Source organism: Leucopleurus acutus (assembly GCF_964270905.1).
Source record: "Leucopleurus acutus genome assembly, chromosome: 10".
In the NCBI taxonomy this organism is placed as follows: domain Eukaryota; kingdom Metazoa; phylum Chordata; class Mammalia; order Artiodactyla; family Delphinidae; genus Leucopleurus; species Leucopleurus acutus.
In genome coordinates this window covers 84,315,495-84,324,769 of record NC_139153.1, presented here as the reverse complement: position 1 = coordinate 84,324,769, position 9,275 = coordinate 84,315,495, and the positions used below count along the sequence as shown (strand labels likewise).

Here is a 9,275-nt window from a genome sequence, read left to right as displayed (position 1 = left end):
CCATGGCCGCTGAGCCTGTGCGTCCGGAACCTGTGCTCCACAGCGGGAGAGGTCACAACAGTGAGAGGCCCGCGTACCGCAAAAAAAATAAAAATGCTTTGCATGAATTACTTGGACAGAATAAAAACTACTTCTTAAAAAAAAGGAGTAAGTGGTTGCCTCAGTCAAATGCTGTTGGATGTCAAGTAAAACGAGGAAGAGAATAATCATTGGATCTGACTAATTTATAATATTAGGAAATTTGAATCGTGTGTGGTGAAAAGGGGAGTGTAGGGGGAGAAGCCCTGACATCTTGTCATCGGAGGAGCACATCACACTCCTCAGCCCAAATGGTTTCATGTCTAAGAGGAAACAGTTTATGTTTCTAGGACCCCAGAATAACAGGAACTTGCTCATAGTAGCCCCACATCACAAAGGCACCTAAAAAACAATGCGAGCCATGAAAACCGGGGGCATCTAGAATGTCTGTTCCCTGATTGAGCCTGGACAATTCAGAGATCCTGCCACTGATTGTCCAAAACTGCTAGTTTCTGTCAAAATGACTCAGATATTATCCATCAGAACCTTGGCTGCCACATAATACCTTGAATACCATTTGCTCTCTATTTCCCCAGCTCCTTTCTTTCAGTCTAGCTCTCTTGGGTGCAAGTAAAAGCTCTTCCTCCTGCCCCAAATTTTCCTCTAAGATATTTTGACAATGTAGAGCGAGGGATAGAAGTCTAATCAGAATGGGTTGAGGAGAGGAAACTCATTATCGGTGATATTTTTGAAAGTTAAGCACAGATGGGAGCTGAGAATGAGGCAGGCACATTTCAAACTAGGAAACCAAGGACTGGTGGGTGTGATTGAAGCTGCAAATTCTACTTCGGTCTATGTGTTGATAAGAGGTCAGAGACCTCAAAGAGCTCAGTTTAGGAGGGGAAGAAAGACTTGGAAACAAAAGACAAAAATAAATATATCTGCATCACACGGTAGGATTCAGGTCAGATTTGTGCCAGCAAAGAGGGACCAGGAAGTTGTCCATGTCACAGGATAAACCTGGCCCATCTTCCTGGAGAGCTGATTTCACTTGGAGGGGGCAAAGTCTAGCCAGAGTCATATTTTTTTAAATTTCATGTGTAATGCAGCAAAATGTTTAATTTACTTTAAACATTATAGATAAGACCAAAGACTTCAAAAGTGTTTCTCATGTGAGTTGGACAGACTGAGAGGCTCTGGTGAGAAGAGGCTGAGAGGAAGGAAAGAGGGAGGCCACTAGATCTTACAGCATTTTCTTGACCAGATTAAGGTGCCTGAACTGGGTGTTGGGGTCACTAAGGAGACATGTAGGGATTTTTAAGCAAAAAGTGACAAGATCAGATTTGTATTTGAGAAAATTCATAATCCTAGCACTCAGGTGGGTCCACTGGAGGAATTATTTTTTGTTGGTCTTAATCATAGTCCCAATTAAAAGGCAAAGAACAAATGGGTGGTGAAGGGTTTTTGCCACACATATAATACAGGGTTGATGTCTTTAATTTCTAAAAAGTTCATACATTTTGATTAAAAAAGAAAAAAAAAAAAAGCTCCAGAATCTATCTAGAAAAAAAAAGGCAATTAGCTCGAAAAATTCACTTCCGGAATATATTAAAATATATAAACATGAAAAATGACCAGCCTCATTATATAAACGTATTGTGAAATAATAATTTGGTCAACATTATCCATTCCATTAGTGATGATGAGGAATAATAGCCCTCAATGCTGGCAGGAATTAGGTGAGAAGGACATCTCGGTTGATGGTGTGGTAGGCTTGACATTTCAGGAAGAAACTTTGACAATATGTTCATACCGTTTAACCTGATGACAATATTTCTGGGAATTCATCAGAAAGTTTATCAGGAAACTATCAAAGATGTGGACAAAGACTTGTGTATAAAGCACACTATTTATAATAGGCAAAAAACTCAAGATGTCCCACAGTCTTGGGAATTATAGGAACCTTCAATATGATATTATGTAGCTATTAACAATGTTTCAAATTATATTTACAAAAGTATCAACAATTCTGCCAGAGGCTGTCATTATTTGCTGACATTATGAGTGATTTCTACTTTCAAAAATATACATATTTTTAAATTTTCCATAACGATAAGGGGTTTAACCCAAAACAAGAAATTGCAGGCCTCATGAATTGCTTTTAGGGAAGTAGCTTTGGCAGAGAGACAACTTTGGGGCCCTGAAAACTGAAACACACAAATGTATTCCTAGCCTATCTTTAATTTTCAACTCACATAAATAGTAATAGAATAACAACTTTCTCTCTTCTAAATCCCTATTATATGCTAAGCACTTAACATGCTTAATATCATTTAATCCTTGCAACACCACTCCAAAGAAGGTATTATTAACAATACTCCCATTTTAGAGATAAAAGAACTGAGGCTTGGAGAGGTGAATTAATGGCCCAAGGCTTTACCTTTTCTTTTAGTGTTTTCTTGAATCCTCTTTCTTTTTTGCCCTGTCCCCTTCTGTTTAGCCCAGGTCATCAATGCATATCCTGATTTCTCAGCTGAAGACCACAAATCCACAGACCTTTTCCTCTCTAGAAAACTTTTTTTTTTCCCCAAAGTAAATACATCAGGGACCTGGGGGCAGGCTTTCCTGAGAGCACTTCCCCCTTCCTCCTCCTTTAACTTTTGCCCCTGGGGCCACAACCAACTTTCTCATTTGGTAGCAGAAGCTTGTTGGTGCCTTTTCCTCCAACATCAGAGGTCAGTATCTGGGATTACTCTCACCCCTTGAGAGAGCCAGCAGCCAGGAGGCATTTTCTCTCCCCCTGGCTCCTTCCTCCCTAGTCCTAGGCCCTCTACTCTTCAAGCCCTTTAGCTCTCTTCAGCTCCCCTTTCTTGTTCTATCTGCTCCCAATCTTTCTTCCTTTCTCCTCCAACTTATTCGCCTGGTCTCCATCTCTACCTCCATCACTGTATCTTTACTATCATTGCTAAAAGCAAATGCCAAATTACTGTATTTGAAAGAAGAGGTTTTTTAGGGCAGTGGTTCCAAGGTTCTTCTATTTATATGAAACCCATTAATGGGTACTATGCCTCACAATTCCCTTATCCTAAGTCTCTCTTGGGGATTCAGGGCCCATTTTGTTGTTTTATACAGACAAGATTGACCAGACTTAGGGTGGTCGGTGAGAGCGTGCTGAGGGCCGCCTGGACTGAAAGTCTGCCCTGTGGGGGGAGGTAAGGAGGAAGCTTCAGGTGCAAATGACTCTTTCCAAGTTGGAAAGAAGTGCTGGGAGGACGCTGGGAGAACAGTGTCTCAACAACCCATAGCTATCTCCTATCCGTTCATCTGCCTCCTAGGTTGAAGCTCCTGACAAACTCGAGTCCAGCAGCATCTTGCTGCCCACAAAGGTTGGAGATGGCAGTCTTCCCAAACTCCTGTCTCCCTGGGTGTCTGCTCGTCTTCATTCTCCTCCAGGTGCCCGAGCTGGATTCTGGTAGGTCTCCCCTGTCTCTCTCTCTCTCTCTCTCTCTTTCTCTGGCCTACAAGGTTGAAATTTCTCAGTAATTGTAAACAATCCCATTTGGTTCTCCTGAGCGACTTCCATAAGGGTCGAGATGGACTCCCTTGGGCTGTCGTAGGAATAAGAGAAATGGTGGGAGAGTCTCCGCCCTTCGGCGGGATCCTGGTCTGTATCAGTCCTCATCTCCCACCTCCACATTCTGTCTGACCCTCCTGGTTTTTTGGCAGCTCCCTTTGACGTGATTGGACCCCCGGGGCCCATCCTGGCAGTGGTGGGTGAAGTTGCCGAGTTGCCCTGTCACCTCTCCCCCAACGTGAGCGCCGAGCGCATGGAGTTGCGGTGGTTCCGAGAGAAGGTCTCTCCCGCGGTGTTCGTGCGCCGGGAAGGGCGAGAGCAGCCCGGAGAGCAGATGGCCGAGTACCGGGGGAGAGTGACGCTGGTGGAGGACCGCATCGCGGAGGGGCGCGTCGCTGTGAGGATACAGGACGTCAAGACCTCTGATGATGGGGAGTACCGATGCTTTTTCAGGCAGGACGAAAACTACGAAGAGGCCACCGTGCATCTGAAGGTGGCTGGTGAGTAGACCGGTTTTGACTTTCTCCGGTGACTCCATGAGGGATATATTTTCCTATGGATCTGTTACTTTGGAAGCCATCACATTCATTCCCCAAATCCCTTTTAGGCTGGAAGAGGTTGGCAGGCCTAGGGTAGGAGATGAGTAGGAAGGGGGTTTGAGTTGAGAGTGGAAAGGGAGCAGCGGAATTACCTTTCTGGGCGGAGCTTTATTTCAATGATGTCCTGCCTTTCTCAATTATAGCATAAGCATTTCCCCATGTTATTAATTAAATAAGTGTAAGATGCAATGACTGTATAACATTCTCTTCTATTAATAGACCATAATTTGCTTGATCAAAGCCCGGAATTAACCATTTCAGTTGTGTCTATTTTTCACCATTACATTAAGGCTGTGGTGAGCAACCCCAATGCATACTTTGACGCCGCTTTATGGATTAGTACCCAAAGGCCAATTTCCTAAAATCATGGAGCACGGCTGCTTGTTAAGGGTCTTGATCTACCTACAAAAGTTTTTGTTTTTGTTTCCTTTTTCCTTTCAAGCCAAATTTCAGAGTAAAACAACAAGGAAAATGGTAAACACTCAGGAGGAAAGTATACATTGAGGTCTGACTTTCCCACTTGGCATCAAACAGATCTCTTTCTGAGCTATATTTCCTACTGTAAAACTGGGAAAGCACCACCTCTCAAGCAAGGTTTTGCAGAAATGAAATAAAATGAGACAATATATGAGAAACTGCTTGGTCAATTCTAAAAGCATTATGTACTTGTAAGATATTATTACTGTGCCTCGACTGCCCTACAATGTATAATATACAACTATATTGCTTTTCATGTATGTAGTCAAATAAATATAAAGTTTGAAAAATACCTGGGTGAAATCTGGGTCCCTGCCTCATAACAGAGTGCCCCACGTGGCAGCATCATATATAACTCATATTTCCTTTTTAGGGAAGTATCTTAAAGGTTGGTTATAAAGCCCTAGAGACTTGATAGCATAAAGCTGTCATTGTTACCTTTTCTGAGTGATAGACACCTTTGAGAATCTGCTGAGGGTGGTGGCCCTTTTCATGAAAAGAATACACATTTTCACGTACACGCACAACTTGGTATATGGATTTCAACCAATAGTTGTGGATATGTGTTTAAGAACTCTTCTCTGAAGCTAGCTGTTTTTCTGTACTTTGTGGAATTGTAAGAAAATAATTAGGCTGAACAGAAAGGAAAAACAGCTTCCTGTTGATTTACGTCAATTTAATTGGGGGGTGGGGGTAGATGAGGTTGAAATCATTCAAGAAAATTCCTGAATCAGTATCACAGGTAAGTGAAACCTAAATTGTCAACTACAATCTCAGTGCAAAGAACCTCCAATCCCCCTTCTCCTCAAGGATACTCCTTCTCTGTTTATCCTTACATTCTCAATCCTAGCCCTTTTCCTACCCAAAGCCTTCTCATGATACTTCCAACCACAGAGCTCTCTCCCATCTCTGGAGCTCCCAGCCTAGACTCACTAACCCACCCCTAAGCCACTGGGCTTGCTGTTCCCGCTGACCGGACCCCTTGTCTGTCCACCATCTCCTGCCCACAATTCCAATACTAAATCCCAACACAGCACCCCTCTCTGATAAGATGTATTCTTTTATTGATACCTCTGTTTCCTTGTGTAATAAACTATGGAGATGAGTCCCCCTCATCCCCAGTTCCCTTGGGTTTCTCTTTCTCAAACTACGTAGCCCTGTGGTTATAAGCCTCCCAGAAGGATGTCCGCTAAAGGAGTAAGTTGTCTCCTTTCTCCATAGCTCTGGGCTCTGATCCTCACATCCACATGGAAGTTCAAGAGAGTGGAGAGATCTGGCTGGAGTGTACCTCAGTGGGATGGTACCCAGAGCCCCGGGTACAGTGGCGAACTCCCAAGGGAGAGGAGTTTCCATCCGTGTCAGAGTCCAGGAACCCTGATGAAGAAGGTCTGTTCACCGTGGCAGCTTCAGTGATCATCAGGGACACCTCCATGAAGAATGTGTCCTGCTGTATCCGGAACCTCCTTCTCGGCCAAGAGAAGGAAGTAGAGATTTCTATACCAGGTCAGTGAAATCAGTGCTAGGTTCCTTTTTGACACAGCTTCAGGGCCACATCACATGGGACACCTGCCCGGCTGTAACCTCATGGTAGACTTGTCTATTTTCCTCACCTTAAGCTTTCCCCCACCTAAACTCTTGCCCACGAAGCCCCACCAGCCTCACTAAAAGAGTAGAGATTCTGAAGGCATAAATTTTACCTAGATCTCATACAAATTCCAGATTTTCTATCTTGGGAGATATATCTTGGTAGAGAAGCTTTGTCTCTGGGGGGGGGGGGTCTTCTGGATCTAACTAAATTAGTTCTCCTGTTTCCACCCTTGCCTTGCCTTCCTCCCCATTCCATGCTAGAGCTCTGTCTAAGTGTCCAGGGTCCTCAGGGAAGCAAATCTTCTCATTATTCCTTACACACTATCTCTGGTTCAGGCAGGAACTTTTCCTTATTCTTTGGTCATTGAGTCCCATTCTGTTGCACTCAGATGTGACATTTCCCCTTCCTTATTTACTTCCCTCAACCCCTTGGCTCCCATCCTGCATTGATAGCTAAGGAGAAATTTCCATGAAAACAGGAATTGGTCCATTATATTTTTTATCTCACAGGTCCTGTCCCCAAATGACTCTTGTTCATCTTCATTCCTCTCTTTCTCTGCTCTCTGTTACCTAAGATCAAAATTTATCTGAAAAGCTCAGAGTGGCATTGGAGGGACTATTTTGCCATGGGAGGAATGTGAGAGGTCCAGGTCATCCTCTCTTCCACCCCCTTTTGGAGTCAGGAGAGGAGCTGGACTTGCTCTGAGCTTCTCAACAAATGTCCTTCTTGGGGATTTTGTTTTAGCTCCCTTCTTCCCAAGGCTGACTCCCTGGATGGTGGCTGTGGCTGTGGTCTTGATGGTCCTAGGACTTCTCACAATTGGGTCCATATTTTTCACTTGGAGACTATACAAGGAAAGATCCAGACAGAAGAGGCATGAATTCAGCTCTAAAGGTAAGTCATAGAATCCCAGTCTTCTTTTTGGGAATGCTTCCAAGTGGGGTTGGATGCAAGTCCTTTAGGATGACTGCCAATGGGAAGATAATTGATTCTAGAATTCTGAAAGTCAGAGGGGATTATAAGGCTCCTGAAGTCAGTGGCACCCAATATGAAGAATAACAGAGGTTTGGGGTACAAGACGAGTCAAAACCAGTTCTGAGAGAATAGACCTGATGTGTATTCACTACTCACCTTCAGACTCTATCCTTACTTTTAACTTGGTTTCCCAGTAACGACTAAAGATCTGATCCCAAGCCAGTAGGAACTTCCTGCATATTTCTTAGAAAACAAAACATAATCCCTGTTCTTCCTTTATTGATAATGCTTCAACAATCAGGTAGTCATGAAGTAAACAGTTACTCCTTTGTGCGTTTCTTACACCTGTTTTGTCCCCTCCCTCATGCCCACTCTAGAAGGTCACTAAGGTATTTCTGTTTGTTTTCCAGAGAAACTCCTGGAAGAGCTCAGTAAGTTCTATCTTCTTCTCATTATTTCATCCACAAGGTTTTCTCTCTCTTATTATAAAACGTGTCAATAACACTCTTTCCCCCCTCCCCCCTTGCAGAATGGAAAAAGGCTACATTGCATGCAGGTCAGTGACTCTAAATATCTCAAGGGCTCCGAGGAGCTACCTTTCAGGGATTCAAAGTCCTACAGTACTTGGAAATAAAAACACTAACATATTTTAGTGATGGGGATATAGAGGGGATAGACGATGGCAAATGGCCTCAACATTTTCCTTGAGGCACATAGAGGGTCCTTGGAAGATGGCTAGAAGACAAGTCCCCTCTGACAGGGTCCCATGGGGCACGGGGGGCAGTCAGTTCATACATCACCCTGTGGCTGTGGATGGAAGAGGGGACTAGAGACAGCTGAGCAGGCCAGGCAGCTCTATTCCGGAGGAGACCTGTCAACTGTAGAGCAGTGTCCCACTTCTTTGGAGAAGAAAGGATAGTTCTTTCAACCTTTAACATTCACTGATATTCAGACTCACTTTCTCTCTGTCTCTAGTTGATGTGACTCTGGATCCAGACACCGCCCACCCCCACCTCTTTCTGTATGAGGATTCAAAATCTGTCCGACTGGAAGATTCACGTCAGAAACTGCCTGAGAAACCAGAGAGATTTGACTCCTGGCCTTGTGTGTTGGGTCGTGAGGCCTTCACCTCGGGGAGACATTACTGGGAGGTGGAGGTGGGAGACAGGACTGACTGGGCAATTGGGGTGTGTAGGGAGAACGTGATGAAGAAAGGATTTGACCCCATGACTCCCGAGAATGGGTTCTGGGCTGTGGAGTTGTATGGAAACGGGTACTGGGCTCTCACCCCCCTGCGGACCCCTCTCCCATTGGCGGGACCCCCCCGCCGAGTTGGGATCTTCCTGGACTGTGAGTCAGGAGACATCTGCTTCTACAACATGACCGATGGATCCCATATCTATACTTTCTCTAATGCCTCTTTCTCAGGCCCCCTCCGGCCCTTCTTCTGCCTGTGGTCCTGTGGTAAAAAGCCCCTGACCATCTGCCCAATCACTAATGGGCTTGAGGGAGTCACAGTAGTTGCTGATCCCAAGGACCTTTCTAAGGACATCCCACTCTCGCCCACAGGGCAGGACTCTGCCTCTGGGGATACAGACACCCTCCATTCTAAACTGATCCCTCCCCAGCCCAGCCAACGGGTACCTTAAGGAATACCCCAGCTCAACCGCTTCCCTTCGCTCTTACCCCCTTCTCTATCACCCCCTGGGGCTTCATCTGCCAGCTGTACCCAGCCCCTGTTTCTTCCTGTTGGGTAGGGATTAATTAATCTTGAGAAGGTTGTGTTGCTGCTGATAGAGTGTGGGGTGTAGGACCTTCCTAATCTGTTTCCGTTTCTGTTTCAATATTCAGGGGGCGGAGAGGGGGCTCCAACCGCTTCTCGCGTTCTCCTGGCCCTTGGGGCCAAAGCCTATAGGAAGGCACTTGAAGCTCAGGGATCAAGATGGGCTTAGGCTGGCCTAGGGTTGTGACAGAAACATCTTGGTGTCCAGAATAGGAATATGTACAGGAACAGGTTTTAGGCAAGCAGAAAACCCAAAGGATC

General features: G+C 44.9%; 1 protein-coding gene across 1 annotated transcript; it reads left to right on the top strand.

Moving 5' to 3' along the window:
- Nucleotides 1-3,411: 3,411 nt before the first annotated feature.
- Nucleotides 3,412-8,880, top strand: BTN1A1 (butyrophilin subfamily 1 member A1; the record flags this gene model as incomplete). Its single annotated transcript, XM_082847511.1, has 7 exons — nucleotides 3,412-3,490; nucleotides 3,745-4,092; nucleotides 5,890-6,171; nucleotides 7,001-7,150; nucleotides 7,642-7,662; nucleotides 7,761-7,787; nucleotides 8,207-8,880. 7 exons carry the CDS (start codon nucleotides 3,412-3,414, stop codon nucleotides 8,878-8,880), a joined length of 1,581 nt encoding a protein of 526 aa, XP_082703637.1.
- Nucleotides 8,881-9,275: the final 395 nt, after the last annotated feature.